This window comes from Apis laboriosa, unplaced genomic scaffold (assembly GCF_014066325.1).
Source record: "Apis laboriosa isolate Shangri-la unplaced genomic scaffold, ASM1406632v1 scaffold39_cov144, whole genome shotgun sequence".
Lineage (NCBI taxonomy): Eukaryota > Metazoa > Arthropoda > Insecta > Hymenoptera > Apidae > Apis > Apis laboriosa.
Genome location: NW_025223140.1, coordinates 1,599,719 through 1,622,691, shown reverse-complemented (window position 1 = coordinate 1,622,691; position 22,973 = coordinate 1,599,719). Strand labels below are relative to the sequence as shown.

The 22,973-nt window shown below is 26.0% G+C and overlaps 1 protein-coding gene across 5 annotated transcripts in view; it reads right to left on the bottom strand.

Annotated features, from left to right (window-relative positions):
* Positions 1 to 22,973, bottom strand: part of LOC122715615 (microtubule-associated protein 4) — a 70,092-nt gene that overhangs the window by 16,243 nt on the left and 30,876 nt on the right. For 4 of the 5 annotated variants that reach the window (XM_043937928.1, XM_043937927.1, XM_043937923.1 and 1 more), the window contains exons 2-4: positions 6,487 to 6,633; positions 1,875 to 4,431; positions 27 to 73 (exon numbers count right to left, since the gene is read on the bottom strand). In XM_043937928.1, coding sequence (XP_043793863.1) covers positions 27 to 73; positions 1,875 to 4,431; positions 6,487 to 6,564 — 2,682 coding nt within the window. In that variant the 5' untranslated portion in view covers positions 6,565 to 6,633. The remainder of the gene's footprint in view (positions 1 to 26; positions 74 to 1,874; positions 4,432 to 6,486; positions 6,634 to 22,973) is intronic. The other variant, XM_043937926.1, reaches the window with a different exon arrangement.

Genomic DNA, 22,973 nt, shown 5'->3' with positions numbered 1-22,973 from the left:
AAGCATATAAAAATAAAAATATTTACCGCATTGGATTGAATCGATTCGTTTGTTACACTGCCGTTTTCTACTTCTGCAAGAACAGAAATGGAAATGACATAATTCTTTTGTTGCATTGAAACAAGCATCAATATAATACGATATATGTATAATGCATTTGTGAAGCAAAATCTCAGTTAAAAAATTTTTATATAAAATGTTGTTTAAAAAATTTTTATATGAAAAAATCAAGTTTTAATTTCAGTTTTCGATTTTTCAAATTTATTTTCTCGTATGTTGCTATATTTTTTTAATACGTTCATTTTTAATTTTTATTTTCTCTTGAAATCTATCTAACACGTTTGCACCTAGTAATACAAATTTAAAGATATATTCTAATGCTTTTGTAATAATGAATACAATTTTTGTAATATTAATTTTTTTTATAGAAAGATTCCTATATATAATTCGTATGTAATTCGTTTAAAAGATGTTTAATGCAGATTTAAAATTTATATATTTTTATTTAATAAGTAGTGAATTCAATCTTTTCTATTTTTTGATGATACAATTGAATCATTTTTTGGTATAAAGTGAAATATATTATGATTTTTTGTATTTTTCAAACATATTTATTAGAATTTTTAATGTTCAATATGCATATGCTTCATAACATATTTTTTATGATATTTGCATGAAAATATAAATTTATAAAAAATCAATTCAAAATTGATTTTTATTTGTATGAACTTGTGAAAATGTCAGAAGTAATTGAAATAATAATTCATTAATTCAATAATTCAATAATTCATTCAGAACATCGAATATCTTTTTAAAGAAAAATAAATTGCACTCTTAATGAAGAACATATCAATTTTTTTCATATATTTCATATATTTTTAGTCTATGCAAAGGTTTTTACAAAAAGAATTATTTTTCATCGAGATATATTACATATGATTTTGTATAATCGATTGTAAATATATTCTTTAAAAATTTGAAACTAAAAGAATCTTTGACAATCTTCTTTAACTAGAAGAACTTTTGTACATTTTTTGCCAATTCAATTAACATGCGTTATCAAAGCAATGAAAATTCAATTTTTAATGAAAGTTTTATACTATAAATTGCATTATAATAGATTGTACATATGCATATGGAACAATATTTTTTTAACAATTAATATCATTTCGAAGGAATAAAATCAATTCTTTTTTTAAAGAAGTCGTTTCTTTTAAATATAACTTCGTAATAATATAAAATAGAGCAAAATTTTAAATATGGAAATAAATTTTAATACTCTACCATCCTATTATAAAAAATATCTCAAGGCAAAATTCTATTCAAAATATGAAAAAATGCTGCAACTTTAATCATTCCTTTAAAGACACTCTTCGTATTTAAAAAGAATTTTTCTATATATAAGATCCTTTCCTTATCATCTATCATTCTTATCATCTATTATATTCGTGAAAATATCTTTTAAAAGTGAAAATAAGTCCAAAAGTGTACAATTTAAATATCCAGATGAAGCAAGACAGAAAATTAGCTTAGAATTATCTATCTCCATCACACCGTCGTTTCATTCTACTTTACGTCTTGCTCCATCTAACGCTAAACTTAAATTGCTCGTAACTTAATAAAATAAGTGTCAGCCAATATTTTTATATACCAACTTTCATATTTATTTTGGTCTCTAGAATCGATCTTCAAACATATTACCACAAATATATATCAACACCCTCTATAATGCTTTATAAACATGCAAACTTTCATTAAAATTAGAATTTTGAGGTTAGGCGAATATACAAAGACTTTTATGATTCACTGTATGTAACGTAACAAATAATTTTTAATTTTCAGTCTAGTTGCAAACGTGTCAAAGGGATAAAAACCTGGTGTCGTAGAAGACTTCTTTCTCGATTTCTTATCTTGTTTATCAGACGTAGGCGCGTGTTTAGGCGTGGCCGATTTCGACAAACTTTTCGTTTCAGGTGTCGTTTTATCCTCATCCTTTTCCTCCTCAGTTTTCACCTTTCCTTCCGTCACTTTCTTGTCGTCGGTAGGCGATTTGGGCGATTTCGGAGACTTGGGTGATTTCGGTGATTTTGGAGAGACAGGCGACTGAAGACTTTGACTCGGCGAAGATTTTATCGACAACGACCTCTGCTGCCCATTGTCGAAACCCTTCGTACCTTCCTCCGGGGACATTGGAGGCGACAATTCTGCTGATTCCGCAACCCTCTCTCGATCCTCTGATAATACTGGAGGTTTCGTCTCGCTTGCTTCCTTTCCAGAAGCAGGACGACTCGCAGTAACACTTTTCTGTTCCAAAGATTCTTCGAGTTTATCAGGATGAGAATTTTTCAAGACATTTTCTTCAATCAAATTCGCAGATGGATCGCTCGATTCTTTCTCCTTCGGAGAATGATCAGGATCCAACGATTTCCCCGAAGACTTAGGCACTTCTTTAGTTTCTGCCTCTTCCTTGTCCTGACTCGTTTCCATCGACGTGTCCTTGGATACTTTCAATTCCTCTTCATCTTTATCCTGTCCCTTCGATGCATCTTCTGATTTCACTTCCGATTTAATTTCTGGTTTCGAATCGATTTTTTCCTTGCCCTCTCGCTCCTTCTCTATCTCTTTTCGATCTTCTTTCGTTTCTTCGTTCTTTGGCGTAGCTGCGCGCGAATCGCTTCGTGGCGTCTTCAGTTCTTCTCCGCTCTGTACTCTCGTCGATTTATTCGGTGCATCTTCTCTCGATTGTTCCATCTGTTTTTTCGTTTCTCGCTCGTTTTGACTTACTTCCACAGGTATATTACTTGATTTATCGGAAGACGTCTTCAATTCCTCTTTCATTGGAGATTTGTCAGGGCTTGACTTGGGGCTTAAAGCTTGCATCTGTTCACTGCCATCCTCGCCTGGTTTCGTCGGTGTGCGCGATTTTTCTGGAGACGGTAAAATCGCGTTTAAACTCTGCTCCAACTTCTTTTCTTCAGATTTTTCGGTAGGTGCACTAACTTTGTCTTTCACGACAGTTGGAATGGAACGCATATCAGCTTGTTTCGCGTCTTTAATTTCCTTATTTGAATTTTCTTCGACAGATGGGATGGACAAAGAATTCGCGTCAATCTGTGTCGTCGTTTTCGCGTCATCCTTCTTATTCGAATTCTCTTTCTCGATTTGATCTTTGATAAATGAAAGGGACGAAGAATGCATATCAGCTTGTATCGTCATTTTCGTGCCACTTTCCTTCTTTAAATTCTCTTTTTCGATCTGATCTTTGACGTCCAGTGCGAACGAAGAATTCACATCAACCTGGGTCGTCAATTTCGTGTCACTCTTCTTAATCGAATTCTCTTTTTCGATTCGATCCTTATCGATTGGAGCAGACGAAGAATTCACATCGATCTGTTTCGCGTCATTTTCCTTATTCGAGTTCTCCTTCTCGTTTTGATCTTTCAGCAACTTCCTTTCCGGTTCATCCATCTGATTATCAACGTCCTCTTTATCCAGCGATCTTTTATGCGTTTCTTCGTCCAATTTCGCGGACAATCTGTTGTCACTTTCGGTCACGTTCGAATCTTTAATAGGTTTCTCGCTCAGACCAACCACGTCCGGTTTGTCCGAGGCCATTTTCCCGTTCATCGTCGCAGTTTCCGGCCTCTTCGCCGCCTGAACATCGCTCTTCAACAATTTGGGCTCGATCAAATCGTCTCGGCCAGAAACATCCCCGTTAGCACGAGGCGACCTCCCATCCATCACAACGTCGTCGTCGTCGTCGTTCTCATTCTCCCTCAATTCGCCCTTCTCCTTCGAAACAGCGGTCTCGAACTGTTGCAACTTCTTCGAGTTGTCCACGTCCGCCATTTTGTCGACTATTACGCGCGCCACCTGTTGTTGTTTCCTCTCTTCCCTCCCCTGTTCCAAGTTCTGTTGGAAGCCTATGTTCAACAACGACTCATTTCGTTGCAACTGTCTCTGCACGATTTCACACCGCGATCTCGCGACGGCCAGTTGCGAGTCCTGGTTTCGTTGCTGGGGATATTCCGGTCTCGGTTGTTGAGGTCGTTGCAGGTTGCCCTGGAATTTTTGCGCTCGATAATTTCCAGGATGGGGAGGTGGTGGTCTTGGCGGGCCTGGACTGCGTTGCAATTGCGATGCTTGTGGGAAACGTGGGCTCGGTACGATGTTGGGCGGATGTTGACCTTGAACCGGCTTCTGAGGATAAGGAGCTACGGGTGGCCTTGGAGGGCCGTACGGTCTCAGCTGTACGAACTGACCGGGATTGTTCGGCCCTGTTGGGGATCGATTGTCGAAACGGATTTGAGGCTGTCCGTGGCCCGGTCGTGGCTGTCCTATGGGACCATTATTTACAGGGTGCCTTGGTAATCCAGGTGGACCTTGCGGTCTCGCCCGATAGACGGTCGGTAATGGCGGATTTGGCTTTACCTACGGAATAATAATTTTGATCACGAATATCCGCGATCGGCGAAATTATCGTCACGATTAGATATTTGATAGAAGTTGGAGGATTATTCGATGCAGGATCACGTGGATTAAATATTTTATAATATATTAAATATTTTTATTGTCTGGTGAAAATTCGATATGTATTACATGATAACGATATATTATAAGAATGGCAAAATTTAATTTAATAGATATACAAATCTTCATACGTTATCTATATATTATTAAAATAAATAACATTCCTTTAATTGATTTCTATTTAATTTAAACGACTTGAAATAAAGTTAATTTAAATAGAAAAGAAAAAATCTAATACATATGTATTTAAGAAATTTGTTGATTTATAATGTAAAGGAACATCATTCTGATCATTCAAATAATTAAATTTTAAAATTTATAATTAATTTTCTATAATCCTATTTTTTATTTCTAATTTTTAATTCAATAATTTCGTCAATCCAATAATTTTTCACTATTTTATTATTAATTTTTAATTTTCCACAATTCTATTATATTTTTCAATAATTTTCATATTCTTATTACTCAAAAAAATCTTTCATCCAACAATTTCTTGTCAATTTTCCATGTATAATCTTCTATTTTCAATGCATTAATTAATACCTCCATTAAAAATATTTTTCAATAACTTCGATCGGAAATATTCTTATCTCGAATCGATCGTTCGAACAATTCGTTCGTCGCTTAATTAAAATTTACAATCAATTCTCTACAATTCTCCTCTACAATTCCAATATTCCCTTTCTGCCGAATAATAATTTTCGACGATAATTTAATATTTTTACTCGTACCACCGTATCGACGATCAATTCAAACAGAAGAAAAAAAAAAAAAGAAGACCGAATGGAAAGTTGGAACCTGCTACTGGTTCTCTCAAATTCTGATAAGTCGATATTGGCCCTGAGAACATCGATCAGAGCCCATAATACAAAACGGTGACGTTTCGAAGATTCGGTATATATTTATCGTACCTGCCACGTACCGGCTTTCCCTCCCTTTATGGGATTATACCACGAATGATTATAGTATACCATCGACATCCATCGCGATCCATCGAGGTATTTTAGATTGGCGTGACCTAAAGCAGTAGCGCCAACCATCCGTTCAGGAACAGCTTCGGCTGTTTACCCTCCTCGTTTCCTTCGTCGAATATTCTCATTCTCAGTGAAAACATTAGGGGAAATTTATATAGAGACTGTTTGCATGAGCGAGTGCACGAGATTTCTTTTTTCTTTTTTTTTTTTTCGTGATAATAAAACGTGGGACAAACTCGATCTCTCGTGCAGGGGTGAATAGATCACCATTGGACGTTTATATTAATTCGTATTTTCGCCACCAAAGTTGTGAAAAATAAATAGATGAATAAATAAAGATTCGAAAGAAAATAATATGTATAAATATAAATAGATAAAATAACGAGTATTTTATTTTAATTTTGTCAATGTTTAATGAAGAATATTTTTTTGGTATAATTTCGAATGAAAATAATATGTATAAATATAAATAGATAAAATAGCGAGTATTTTATTTTAATTTTGAAAATATATTACAGATTTTTGATAAGAAATTAAGATATTGAATTTCTTTTAAAATGTTTAATGAAGAATACTTTTGTATAATATAACGATTATTTTTAATGACAAATATATTTTAAATATATTGAAATAATTAAATACTTTATATGTATATATATTTTGTATATTATATTTCAATTAAATTTTTCCAATGACGAAATACTATTTTTGACAAAAATTATTAATTATTTATTAAATCATAATAAATTTAATATAACCTTTGAAAATTTTTTCTTTTAATAAAATATTTTAGAAAAAGAATAAGTATAAAATGATGAAAACTAAAAAGAAAAAGGAATATGTATTAATTTAACAATTTTATTGATGACAGAAAAACAGAAGAATTTATTGGATTTATCGGAAATATATCTGCTATCAACCGTGATGGATTTAAAGGATTTCGACAAACCTTTAAACGATGATTTGTGAAATTATAGCTTACCACATTCAATTCGCGGTTCGAGGGAGATTCGGCCGCGTTGCTCGTGATTTCTTGCGAATCCATTTTCACTTCGTTCATATTATTAGAGTTTAAGCAGACCAGATGATTCTCGTCACTTCTGACAAGAGGATATCTCTCTCCATAAACCTGTTGCGTATCACTGGTAGTCATTGCCATCATCAAAAAGATCATACAACTCTACGTGAGTGCCGATAATTTTAAATCATAATCTACGTTGTGTCTAAAATGTGAATAAATATTGAATGAAAGACGCTACTCTTGATGCGTGATTCATCACGTTCGAATGCATACGATGCTTGAAGGAAGCTTGCTTAATAAATGAAACCATTTATTAATGGAACTACTTTTCCAGCGGTTTTGGTAATTGGCTTTAGAGCTTCGGCATTCTTCCAAAACTTTGGAAGATTGTATCGAGATTTCCTTCGTTCGATTCATTTAAAATTTGAATGTGCGTTTTTATTTTACGTTAATAATTTGTGTAATATAAATGTTTAATTTTCATGTATTATTATATAAAATATAATTTTGATATTTGTTTATTATTTGAGCAATGAATAATTTTTATTCAGATATATTGATTTTTAATTAAATAAGTAATAAGTAAATACAGACTGTTCAAAATAAATAAATAAATGTTTAAAAATTAAAAAAAAAACTACTTTTTTAGTTATTGATAATTAAAAGTTAGATAATTAAAAGATAAAAATATAATATTTATAGGCTAACAAATTTTTTTTTCAGGAACAAATGTAGGACAGCTCAAAGAAATAACAATAATCTTCAAAGTCAATAACAGATTAAAAAGAATTACAAAAGAACATTAATTTGTTTATTACTTAATGAATAATTTTTGTTCAGATATATTGATTTTTAACTAATTTGATTAAATAAGTGATAAATAAATACAGGATGTTCAGCTGTAGGTATTATTAAAAATTCAAAAAAACTACATTTTTAATTATTGACAATTAAAAGTTGATAAGAATATAATATCTATAAGCAAACAAAACTTTTCTTCAAGAACAAATGTAGGACAGCTCAAAGAATACAATAATCTTCAAATTCAATAATTAGATTAGAAAGAATTACAAAAGAACATTAATTTGTTTATTATTTAGAACAATGAATAATTTTTGTTCAGATATATTGATTTTTAATTAATTTGATTAAATAAATGATAAGTAAATACAGGATGTTCAGCTGTAAGTATTATTAAAAATTCAAAAAAACTACTTTTTTAGTTATTGACAATTAAAAGTTGATAAGAATATAATATCTATAGACAAACAAAACTTTTCTTCAAGAACAAATGTAGGACAACTCAAAGAATATAATAATCTTCAAAGTCAATAATAGACTAGAAAGAACATTACAATTTGAAGATCTTTTATTACAGAACTCATAATTCTTCAACATAATTAAGTTGGAATCGATGAAATGAAATAAATAATCTAATTTGCTTCAACATACCATTAACAAAATCGTTACAAGCAATATTTTTCCACAGATAATTACATTCATCTCATAATTTATCTTAAAATTCGATTAAACTGTTAAAATTAGGAAAAACTGTGAAATGCTATAACTCCAAAGATAACTTCTTTTCAACGAATGAGATCCAGTTAGAAGCGTGGAATCTTATTCTTTAAAATACATTTTCATTTATATTGATATGACTTCTGGTTCCCGAGATATCATCTTCTAAAGAAAACAGTAATTCTTAACCTAAATCTGATCAAACTGCTTATTAAAATTAGCAAAAACTTTGAACCGCTATAACTTCGAACATAATAACATCCAGTCAACGAGTGAATGATCATTGGAAGCGCAGAACCTTCTCCTTTAAAACGCATTTTTTTTTATCTCGATACGACTTCCGGTTCCCGAGATATCATCGTGTAAAAAAAAGGATAATTTTTAATCGTTTACTATCTCCGTTCTCGTCACTGATTTGACGCCCTCTCGTTTGCACCTGGTCACTGACCAATCCCAAGGCCCAGACAAATGACAGACACAATTCTTAAATGTGAAGTACGTAATATAAGGAAAAAAAATATAAGTCAGTGGGTCCATTCATAACTTCCGCACTGTCTTGAGCGTTATGGACACTTTGAATCTTTATATCTCGGTAACCAATTGAGTTATTGGAATGAAACAAAAAGTAATTTCATTGATAAATTTCTTGTATTTCTTGGGTAGATTTTGAGGATGAAATTTTTTATTTCTTCTCTTTTTTTCGTGAAAAATTTAAGTTTCATTAGTTATTTTGCGTGATTACAATAGTCTTAAAAGTTATAGAGAACAAGATTATGATATCGAAAACTTAGAATAAGTTATATCTGTGTAAATTTGTGTTTTCGTGAAATTGAGGATCGCTGTGTTTTTCATTGTTTGAGTTGCCCTACATTCTTAAAGGAAGATTTAGTACTTAGAAATATTTCAATCGATTTTTAATTCTTAAAAACTAAAACACAATTTTTTAATTTCCAATTTTTGCTTTATTTTGAAGATTATATCAAAGAATAATTTTTTATGTTTTTTGAACATTCTGTATTCATTATTACTTCATTTATAATATTCATTTTCAAATGCACGAAACATATTTAACGTATTTGCATAAAAATTCGCAATTTAAAGATTGCTTATCGATAAATAAATCATTCAAACAAATTTTCGATTATGTTTAAATTTTGATTGAAAAAAATATTTCATATTTCTTATAAAAAAAGATAAAAAAAAATATTTTTATCGATTATTTACTTATTTATTTATGTTAAATTATTAAGGATTTAGTACAGCATAGGATTCTAGTTTATTCGTGACAATAGTTTATGTATGATACGCAATAATAGTGTATTAAGCACTTTTGGAAAATACTCGTACATTTGATACGTTTACAGAAATCATATGTAAATATGTACATATTAGATATCAATTTCAGCGTGTTGAAAGATCAAGTTGTTGAAAATTCAAACTACTATAGTTCCTGTGAATAATTCAACGATAATTAGGTGCTCGATTGCTATTTCTATCTGTTGATACTTACGTATAGTGCGTGCAACAACTGTTCAATTGGAAATTACAACGTTATAATCATGCCTAATACATACTATTTGCTAACTGATAACGTGATTATATAGCATTTTAGCCTCAACTTATATTTCGTGTATTTTATTAGTGCCACTATTATTATTGTGAATTTCAATGTGTTGATTATAAATGAATTTTGATTCTTTGTTTGTAGTCTTTATTAATGGAAAGCAATAATGCGAATAATGGCTTGAATATATGATAAATTGAATTATTATTACTTTTTTTTATAATTATAACTTTTATTATGAATACGTTTTTTCTTCTAATGTAATTTATATTTAATTTTATGAAAAATATGCGTAACACGATATATTTTCTATCTTTTTTATATTTTTAAAGCTATTATATATAATAATCAATATGCACAATGATAAAAGAAAATACGTTTATTAACATTGTGCATGCAATTTTATTTGTATTGACGATTTTATTTAGTTCGTATTTCATTTTGATAAAATATTTGAATCATGTTGCAAGAATCTCTTTTAATAATTGCCTAAAATATATAAATTATAATAATTTATAATAATAATTATAATAATAATTTATAATATATAAATTAATAAAACTACTAATATAAAACTATAATGTTATGATGTAGAAAATTAATTTTATAAACATTGCATTATAAATATAGACTAATAAATGCATTGATAAATTTCAAAAATTCAATTTCCTAAATTTTCTTAAATTTTCTAATAAAAAATTTAATTTACTCTTATTTTTATCAAATAGAATTATCATGTACCTGTCTCACCGTATCTAAATATAACAAACTCCATGAAATATCATTATTTACAAAATAATTATTCGCATATTTGTAAAATTATAAATTGGCAGTAATTAATAATAAAAAAAAATTGTTTATAATACTAGAAACTAATTAACGTTATATAAAATAAACGCAAATACCATAAAATATTTTTTTTTATAAAATAATTACTCGTTTATTCGTAAAATTCCAAACGTAATAAAAAGATAAATACCAGGTCGTTAATTGCAAAACATGAAATTACTTTCAAATGTTAGAAATTGCTAACTAACTAATTTTTCAGGCGTGAAAGTTTCATTGGAGAACAAAACAAAAAACAAAGAGAAAAAAAAAAAAGAAAAAGGTGAAAAAGTTTGTAGAGGGATGGAATGCACGCAACCATTCTATCCGTGAAAGACTGAAGAATCACATTTCTACATGGCAATAAGGGGCAATGGTTAACCTTGAGTAAATACATTTATGTAGATATCACGAAACCATAACGATTTCGTGTGAAAGATTAAATTGAAGTAACGTAGAGTCCCTGTTTGACCGATTACCTTAATGGAATACTTCCTTTAAGATCATACATCTCTCGTGTGTCAAAATGTTTATTTCTTTTCTAACTCATAAGCGATTCTATTATAAAAATCTATTTTGGTCACGAATGTAAAAATCATATTTTAAGAAACGAATTTTAATTCAATTAATCAATTTCTATAATTAAAAATTAGTAAATTAGTAATGTTAACAAAATAATTTTTTAAATAAATTTTATCATTCACAAAGAGATATTACCATATGATGATAATACAATGGAAATATCGTTATCGTAATATTGTAAACAAAATATTAATATATTAAAAGATAATCATATTCATCAATTATTTCATTTTTCTTTTCAGATTAATGACACGTCGATATCATATATCGAATAAAATAGTTATATTGTTTAAAAATTATTCTAACATATTTATTAGAAAAATTTGTTTTAACAAATCTCCATTATCAATTACCACAAATTAAATTTCTCGGTAAAAGTTAAATAAAAGATCAGACTGAACGTCTGAATTTTTTCTCAGTTTAATATAACGTGTCCAAATTAATGTAACGTTTCCATTTGATTAAAATATGAGGGCAATGTATCGTGGTCGCTCGTTTCTTACATCACTAATATAATCTCTAACCTTCTGGTAACCTCCAGACATATTTATCGTTTAAAACATCTACTGACCTTTCCTTTTTTTTTTTTTTTTTTTTTTTCGTTTTTAAACTCACGAATATACGCTCTCTTTCAAGAGAATATCGCCTACACTTTCTTTTACGCCTTCAATTTATTTTACACGACCTCTCTTCGAATTTTCTGAAATCTATAGAAGACAGAATTTCGTGTGAACTTCATTTCGGTGAACACGTGATCGAGCTATCTGATGGTCAGAAATAACTACACCTTTCGAAAACAACTCATTTAATCGTATAGTAATTAATCTTTTGCGATTTGTAGGTTAACTTTGTCGATTAACAGCAACTATATTTTTTTTTAATACTTTCTTTTTTTATTTTTTGTTTTTATTAGAAAACAATTCTTTCGTTTTAATTAAAAAAAAATGTGATCAAGATTAATGACGATATCGAAAAGGAAATTTTGTATCAATCGATTTAAGAAATTTTATGAATGGTAGTTTTTTTTAATAATTCTGATAAAATAATAATCGTAGAAATGTCTTTAACACAATTTTAAAGCAAAGAATTTTGTTTAATTTAAATTAATAATAAATAAAATGATTTAAAAATATAAAAATTTAATGATATACATTTGAAAATAAATTTGATATTTTTTTATAAATGAAATTATTTTAATATTGTAATATAATTCATTATTTTAAGAATTTATTATTATATAAGAAATATTCTTTATTGATTTTAGTTTATCATTACTATTGACATTAAATCAATTCCAATAGATAGGAAATAAAATTAAATCGTAAAACTTTAATAAGAAATTTTAATAATAAATACTAGACAAACATGAAAATATTTTAATCATTGTCATCTTTTGTCCATAAAAAATTTTAATTTTTCTTCTAATATTCTTCATTTTAATAAAAAATCATATTCTCTTCATTACAACATTAAATAAAATACTAATTTCATATTTTTTAAAATGATATAAGAAAATATATCTAAATAAATCATTGAGTATATATTAATTTATAAATTTATTCTTTTAATAAAAAAAGTAATTAATGAGCTTCTAAATAATATTTGTTTAATATCTTTTTCATAACGATTTCCATAAGAAACAATGAAAAAAAAAATACATATAATTAAGTTTATTTTTATTTTTATTTGATTGCATTAATAGACGTGTAATTCACATTATATGTTAATTTCCTTTATTTACTAAAATATTCCTTTTAAATTCAAGTCCAGTTAAACTTTTACCTAACTTAACCTACTTACATATTTAATTACTTCATTCATGATTGCCCTGATTCTCATAACAATTCCTTCTTTCACCTTATGGTAAATTATACTCTTATAAAATTTTAAATAGATCTAGAATAAACTAGATTTCTTTTTAAATTAAGCAAATTTTTTTTTTTAATTTTTATGATGAATTATCTATTATTATAATATATGTTTTGTGTTTTGATATAACAATATGTAAATTATTTTATAATTCTAATGTTAAAGCTTATACAAACAGATATATATAAACTTATTTGAAACATTATTTCAAATTATTAAAATAATTATTTCATTTAATTATTTCAAAGAATTATAAAAAAAATAACACATTGTTTCAAGTACTTCAATCAATCTAATTTCAAATATTTCTACGCTTACTACTTTATTTAGTTTAATGATTTAATATTCTTTTCTTTGTTAATTCAAAATATTGAGATAATTAATTTTATATAAATTATTTATATTTATATAAACTTTATTCAAAAACAAACATTCCACGATCATCAAAAATTTTATCCATTGTTCATTTTCCGTTAAAAATCAATCAAATTATTTTGAATAAATAAATAAACAAAATTTTATCTATTGTTTATTTATTATTTAAAACAACAAAATAATTTCTCTTTTCAAATTCGATATTGAATCCATTATATTTTTCATAAAATTCATTTATCCACTTTTTTATTTAAAATCAATTAAAAGAACCAAGATAAAAATTAATTCCAACAATGGACAACACATAACATAACTTCAAATCCGCCCAAGTCCATTAAAACACATCTTTTGGAGGATGATCGGCCCCTACATCAAAGTCTTCCGTCCCCATTTTCTAGAGAAACCGAGAAACGGGTCATACACAGCGTGTCTGTACAACTCTTACCCAAGTGCCCATTCCTGAAGTTATTGATCCGACCCGGTGAGCATGTTCGACTCTATATACACACGTGTATATGCACATCGTGTAATACGGTTAAGTTAACTTGTTAATGAGTGCACGCGTCATCAAAGAAGAAGGGAGAAAAAAAAAAAAAATTAGCGATACCTTCGTGACGACTTGTCACACCCATTAACAAGATTTCGTAGCATTCTACGTGGATATATCTGCGTGAGGAAGGCTTCGCCATTTTCCACTATCTGAGGAGGAACTTAACCCTGAACTAGTGGCCATTGGATAACTCGAGTTGCTGTTAATATCTAATAATATAATAGTATAAATATAGATTTAGAAATAAAATCGAGGAATGAACAAATGAATTGGGTTATTAGAATCGAAGTTTGTAAATAATTTGTTTGTAATAACTTTTTTCCATACTTTGCTTTCTTTGAATATTAATTTTCGAATTCGAGGAATTTTTATTCGAGTAATAACGCGTTTGGAAAATTGTTATTATTATTTGTTACAAATGATTTTCGATGAATAAATAATTTATGGATTTGTTATATAATTATTTAGATGATATTTTTAATTTGTATGTATATATTTATAGTAATTTCTTCTATTGTTTTATTTTATTGAAGATTATTGTTAATATTATTGTTATATGAATGACTTTATTATTATATTTATTTAATATGAATGACTTTCGATATATAAATAAAAGAATAAATAAATTAAAAAAAAATTAAAAGTTGAAATTGTTGATCTTTATAAATAATTATTAGAATAATATTTTTTGTTTACTTTTAGTAATTTTTTCTGCTTGCTTTTTTTAAATTAATTTTTTTTTAAGTAATATTGTATTTGCTATTGACATTTGTTATAAATAATTTTTGATTTGTAAGTAAAAACAGAAGACAAATAAATGAATTGGATCTATTATAAATAATTTGTGATAATGATAATTATTTGGATAATAATTTTATTTTACTTGTAGTAATTTTCTTCTTTTATTTAATTTCAAATAATTTTGAAAGATAATGAATTATTCTTTATCTATTATATTAAATAATAGATGAATGAATACATCATTTGATAGTAAATTATTTCTCATTTTGAATTTATTCACAAACGTATTCACAAACTTATTTTATTTGAATTAATTATATTTTTTATTTATTTGTTATTTTTATTTTAAATACAATATATCTAATTTGAAATAAATTGATATTATTAGAAAAGAATGATGGTTTAAATAAAGGTTCGACTGTTTTATATACATGAATTATTAATTTAAAATTATAATTTAAAATATTAATTAAATGCCATTATAATTATGATCTCATGTGAGATCATCTTTATCACTTAAGTAAATGAAAGAATGCTGAATAAAACCTTGAATATTAATGTTGTTAATCAAATTAAAATAACTACTATTTCATAAGTTGGATTAAAATTTTAAGTAGACTTTTTTAAGTTTTTTATCTAACAATAAGTCATTGTACATTCTTTTCTAAAAAGTTACTTAAGATTGTTAGTTAATTATTTTTTCAAAAAATTGGAAAAATAAATTAAAACAAATAAAATACTAGAATAAAATTAAATTAAAAATAAAAAAATAATTATTTCATTTAACGTTTAAAATATAAATAAATATTTGTGACTATTTATACTTGAATTCGATGTAAATAAAATATTTATTTTATTATATAATTAATAAATATCAAAAATAGAATTGAAATTGCTTAGTTTTAGATATATTAACAAAATATTATTATTTTCTTGTAATTTATTTAAATATTTATTTCTTACATATTGTTACTAACTATTATATTATAATTATTATTTAAAAGAGAAAACTTATTTGCAAGATATTTTATCACTCAAGAAAATAAATGTTTATTTATTTCAAAAATTTGTCTTCACAATTTCACTTTCTTGTAAATTTTAATAAAAATTCTCGCAACTTATACAGAATATTTCTCTGTATTTAAGATCATTATCTTCATGAATACGAATATTTCTCTGATTAATCATTTCCTTGACTCTCTAAGTAGGTCAATCATCACATTTAGTCTTAGAGACTAGCAATAGTTTTGAACTGAGATACATCTTCTGTTTCAAATATCTAAAGAATTAAATATTCAAATGTTTTTCAAACTAAAAATATCTTCTTTAAAATATCGAGATTCGAATATTTTTTTTTTTAATTTTTGCAAATTTTTATCCAATTATCATCAAGAGCAACACTTTAATTAAAAATTATTAGATCAAAAAACAATGGAATCCAATCAGCTCACATATGGTCATATAATCATCGTTCAATTACGAATAATTGCTTAATAAGATTCCAGATTGCTTAATTCAATTAATTCAATTAATTGTACAATTGACAGGTAAAATTTTCGAAGATAGAATTTTCCATATAATGTTTCAATTAATTTTTTCGATTTTAGAACAGCTTTTTTTATAAATAGTGGAAGATAAAATTTGTTAAATGATTAAAATGTAGGCGGTAGCTATTTCAAGCCTGATACTTAAAGAATAGGAATTTGTCAATGACTTAAATAAGTTCAACCAATTCAAACAATCAACTAGCTGCAAAAAATTCAAGTTTTTGTCTGTCTAGATAAATTAGATAATAATTTGATTCCAGTCAGCTCTCATCTTTTTTTATATTTTAGTATCTTTATCTAATATTTTCTGTAATTTCAATATAATAAATAAAGATGAATTTAGTATAATTACAATTATTATCTTTTAATATAAATAAAATTATTTTTCATAATTTCAATATAATAATTAGTAAATCAAATAGTTATTTTGTTTACAAAGTTTCTAAATATAAATATAATCATCTTCTAAAAATAATATATTATAATATATTCAATCAATGATTGAACTTAATTGAACCAAATTGAGAAATCAACAGTTGAAGTTGATAAAATTAAAATGAAAAAAAAAGAAATTCAAATTTTGACATCTCTAATAAATGGATTATAGGAGATAATAAGCGGATCTTGGCAGAGTTTCATATTTTAAGAAGATTCTTCTCTATGAATTTCGAGCAACAGTTTTAGACTTAGACGTTTGTAATCGTCTGAAAATAAATTCAAATGATGTGTGGAAATTTTATTAGAAACTCCATTGCTTAGAAGCAATTATGAATTTTTTATTTATCGTATTAAAACATCAATGATGGAGTGGAATTATCTAATTAATTATAACACGAGGATACGTTAATTTTAATTATGTTTTTTACCTGGGATCGATATATCAAGGCATGGATCGATATATCAACGCAAACATTATTTTAACTGTATTTAGGTCAGCGAATGAATGTAATACGTTAAAACTTTTGCAACTTTTGTAATCGTATCATATCAATAAAGAAGATATTTAGAAGACTTATTATATGTACGCTATTTACGTATACTATGATAATATCTAAACTTTCAACTGCTTATTTTTTTTATTTTTTAATAGCAAAAAAAGAATGGTGCAAGAAATTTTACAAATTCGAAAGAAAAAAAAGAAAAAGTTAAAAGAATGTGAATTTAACGAGAAAGTTTCATTTACATTCTCATGACAATTAATCTAAAATTTCTGTCGAATGCAGTAGAAATGCAGAGAAACATATAAATGTAAATGTAATCTATCACGTATCCAATTTTAAGTCATAACAATCATTTGGAATTGTCTGTAGAATAGAATCTACATATGTTTCGCAAAATGCTTTCTTACTTTATTATATCTATCATTTTATCTTTCTATCATAAAAGGAACGATAGAATTTTCTTGATTTCTCATATATTTGGAATTGATCAGATTAGGTTAGATTAAGTTAAATTTCAATGTTGTTTTGTGTATTAAAATTTTAAGATCGTTTTATTAAAATAATATAAAAATTATCAATAATTTTTAAAGTATGAATAAATTCTAGTTTTAAAAGTGTCTTAAAAGTTTTACAGAGGATATGGTTTACATATACTACTTGATATTTGTGTTATATATATATTTTATAGCTAAACGCTGAATTGTATTTACAAAAATTCTGTATTATATATTTTTCGAATATACGAAACTAGAATTTATTCATACTTTGAAGATTATTGATAATTTTTATATTATTTTTTAATAGAATGATCTTAAAATTTTAATACACAAAACAACATTGAAATTTAATTTAATCTAACCTAACCTGATCAATTCCAAATGTATGAGAAATCAAGAAAATTTTATCATTCTATCTTTCGAATAGAAATTACTTCAATCAATGTCCTCTTATTATTAATTACAAACATAAATTATGTATTTATTAACAATATTTCATTCAATTTCGATTCCCATGGCAATCTCAAATATTGTATTTTAAATTCAATTTTATCAATCCTATATATAAAAATCATAAATATCACATTTCGATTTGAATTCTACGAATATTTATCGATAATTGTTAACATTGCACTTCAATTTCAATTTTATGGATCCTCTGGTAAAAATTTCAAATATTGTATCTCAATTTCGATTCTACGAACAACATTGTTCATCTAACTGCATTTCTATTTGCGATTCTATGAATATTCATTAATAATTACATTTTAATTCTACGAATATTTATCAACAATTATGTCAATTTCCATTCTCCAATAATCACTCACATTCAACTTCGATTTCACTGATCTTACAACAAAAATCTCATCATGAAGAACAATTCAAAGCCTTTATACTTTTTACTGCTAGACGCGTCTTTGCGTGCACTAGGATTATTTACGACTCTCGTTGCGGACAAAACGAAAAGACGGATCGAGGTTAACGACTGATAACAACAGGCGAATCACTAGTAGGTACAGGTGACGTTTCTTTTATCTTACAACAGCATCTTCGAGTCACCAATGTTGATGTACAATTGTCACATGGTGCGGTTATCGAACACATCAACGCTTCCTGGATGCTAACCTATTTACCATGGTCGCGAGTTATACGCCAATAAGATAGCGAGTTTCACGTTTGAGGCTGAATTGTAATTTGTATTTTTGTTGTAATATAATAAGTACAAATATTATTTTATCTTACACAAACTCTACCATTTGAATTTAATCATAAACTATTTGTAAAAGAATGTTTTTTTTTTAATATTTTTTGTAAATTTGATATTTGATATTTTGCAAAATCATTTTAAAAAAATAGAGTGGAAGTTTCAGTTTTAAAGTAAATCTGATATATTGAAATATCCTATACCGTATAAAATCCTATCCTATAAAGTATAAAATTGTATAAGTGATAAATGATAAAATAATAAAATGTATTGGATAAATACAAAATGAAAATTTAATGATGAAAATTCTAGAAAAATACAAATCTGTTTAATAGAAAACGAATTTTTAGTGTAAGTTAATTTATTGAATCAAAGAGATGATTTTTTTAGAATACTTTATATAAAATTGTGTAAAAGATAAATAATAAAATAATAAAATGAAATGTGTAAATATTCTAGAAAATAAAAAGATCTATCCAATAAAAAGCGAAAAGAACTTTTAATATAATCTAATTTATATATTTTTTTGAATCAAGGAAATGATTCTGACATTAGAATATTTTATACGTAAATATATTTATACAAAATTGTGATAAAAGATAAGTGATAAAATAAACACAAAATGAATTGTGTATAATATTCTAAAAAAATACAAATCTGTTTAGTAAGAAACAAGGATAATTTTTAGAGTATAACCTAATTTATTAAATTAAGAAGATGATTCTGACATAGAATATTTTATTTTGTATAAATATATTTATACAAAATTATGATAAAAGATAAATGATGAAATAATAAAATGAACCGTGTAAATATTTTAGAAAAAATACATTCTTATCGTTAATAAGAAACGAAAAGAACTTTTGATATAATCTAATATGTATATATTCTCGTAATAAGATAATTAGATTTGAATTAAACGATACATTCATTTGTCAAACGAAAAGAAAAGAATTTTTACGTTTCATGATTTAGAATCATTTATTCGTGACGATAATATAAAATATCCGAAAAGAAATTTCGAAAGTCACGTTAGAAAACCGAGATTAAAAGCGATTTAAGTGCCAACAGGATAGGTGGTACAGTCGATATCAATCAATCGACGATCGACACCTCGAATTCTGTGCTCGAGCATAGGCACAACTCTTCAAAGGTCCTTTCACGATATTGTACTATCGAGCGAGTGCCTCGATAGAGATTCGATAGAGATGAATCAGAAATGCCCATATGTTTTGTTCTTACTGCGAAAAACGTGTAAATTTCGTACATAAAGGGTTTCAACTCTCTGATATTTCGAATCTATTTTTCTATTTAAATTGTATAAGAATTATGATGGAAAAATATGATTGATTTTTGAATGATTAATTTTTATTTATTTATTTATTTTTTTAAAAAAAATAAATTATTTGTATTAATATAAGAATTTTTAATAGCTTTATTGAAAATAATATTAAAAAAAATTTGAGTCCATAAATTCATATATCTTGTTAATTGAGAAGCAAGGTTAAAAATATTAAAATATAATATAAAATATTGTAACAAACAATTCAACAAAAGATTGTTTATTCCTTTAATACAATCTTTTTTTTGGAAATATATCATATTATAATATTAATTTTTTACATGTTATATTATTATATTATAATTTTAAATATATCAAAGTATTTGAATTTAATGTTGAAGTTTATTACAATATACAATTTACTTCTTTATAATAAAATAATTGATAAAATAATTTAATGTATTGATCCAACTTTAAGCTTTAATCTTCAAGTTTTGAATATTATTGAGAGTATATTTGATCATTTATTTTTGAATATTTTTATGAATTTATGAAATTTGTCACTTTATGTACAATAATACATAAATAGAAATGAATGTTTTTATTTAATTTTTCTTTGAAATAATATTTACATAAAGAAAGAGTATTTCATATATTTTCAAGAGTATTTTAATAGAAAGTCTCATAAATAATATAATAAGAAGTATTTTAAATTTTAATATTTTATTGAAATCTTTTTTTTATTTGAGAGTAAATAATAAAAAATAGTTGCTTATAATTTAAATATTAAACAAAATAATATTTCCAAAATATTAATTTGATTTATGAAATAAAATGATGAATATTATTGAAATAATATTTTTAAACAATATTTGTTTATGGAAATGGAAATATTTTAATTTTTATTCAGCCTTGATTTTTTTCGATAGTAAAAAAAAATATTTCAATGCATGTATACGTAATATTCGAATACATAATATACGAATTATTCATTAGAAGGGTTGGAATCAATTTAACTTCTATTCTCAAGGTAATCGTATCGTTACATATTTAGAATTGTAAATTAGAATGTTAATTACATCAGAGATCGAACAATTATAAACAAATTTCGTTTTATTTATGCTTTATTTTTATTTTTTTCAAAATGTACGAATTTTTTATTTGTCATGGAGTAAGTTAAAATTCAGGAATAAATATTAATGATAAAACGATTAAAGAAATAAATGACATACAAATCAAAGACAATTTTATAATAATTTTATAAGATATCAAAGTGATAAACAATATAAACATTATCAAAAATTAAAAAATAAATTTATTAATTTAAAAAAATTTAAAAAAAAATAAAAAAATACCAATGAAAATGATAAATGATTTTTTTCTTAATTTTTCATAGATAAGAAAAAGCTAATAATCAATGAAATTTCATTAAAAAATTACAAAAATACTAAGGGAAATAATCGATCTATTTAAAATTTTTAACAAATAAGCTAATAAATTAATAAAATTTAATTAAAAAATTGAAAGAAAAGTATGACAACTTCTTACCTAAAATATTTTAACAAACAGAGAAAAAAGTAATAAATTTATGAAACTTTATTAAACAATCAAAAGAATGTTAAAGATAACGATTTAAAATTTATGAAACAATTATTTAATTTCAAGTCGAAAATATTTTTCTTTGACAAATATAATATCGATTGACAGTTTTTCAAGCTTTAAAATTGTTTTTCTGAAAAAAATATAAAATATGATTCATCGTGTTTTCCTCGTGTGGTCATCAAGTGCTACATTTCAGTCGCTCAATATTATATTCATCATCCTATTGCTGTCTTGTCGTACACAATACCACCAAACAATGAAACGAAAAATATTGACGTCAAGAATTATTAGAAATTACATTATTCGATTCGAAGACAAGAAAGAACAAATAAATTGGACATAATAATTAAATAAAATATCATACTGAGAGAATTGAACTAGATGAAGAGTGCACATTTAAGTGTGTAACTAGGTATTGTGCAAGTATTCTATACGCCTATGGATGTTTGCTTCCAATTACTATTGCGGGTGATTGCACTAATAATTTGAATCGGCTGAAACCATTTAAAAACAAATTATTGAGTTGCTTGAGCTACGAATTGCATAAGCAGTGCTATTCATCGATGCCATAGCTATAATATTCTTTATAAGAGACATTTTTTTCTTAAAAATTATTCTAATAAAAATCTTTACGTCAACAGCCATAATTATTCAATTTGATTCTAATAATTTTCTAGCGACAAAATTACAAGCTTGGAATATAATCGATAGCAAATGTTTTCAAATAAAAAAATGTTACAAACAACAAATTTTTAATTCTAATATGAATTACAAGGATACCTGAATATTAAGAGTTACAAGAGTTAACAAGAGTTAAAATAAATATCAATTATTTCATATTCATGATTCTTAAAAAACTAATAATTTTGACTTCTTAATCTTAAAAAATGATGATACAAAAAATCATCTTAGGATCCTCCACAGACTTATCTACTGCGAATACAGGTCACAGAATCTAGACTCTTCCGCGAGGCATCGTATGTATAGCGTCAGAATCATATGACACAGACATAATTTCTATCCAATCCTAAAATATCCACGCTCAAAATAATTTCAAACCACAATACCCGAGTCTCGAATAAAATAAAAATAAAAAAACTCTGTATTCCGAATCGTATACTCTATTTTTTTGATGACACGAAAGATAATCAAGAATTCTATATAATCCAAAATTGGTCAACTATGCTACATGAATAATGTTTAAAATGATTTTAAATCGTAGTACACAAATTGTAAAAATAGAAAATAAAAATAAGACATGGTTATATATTTCGTTCGTTCGATGATCGCTCAGTGACGACATAAAAGACAATCCAGAATCCTACGTTATCCAGTACTGACCAGTCATGTA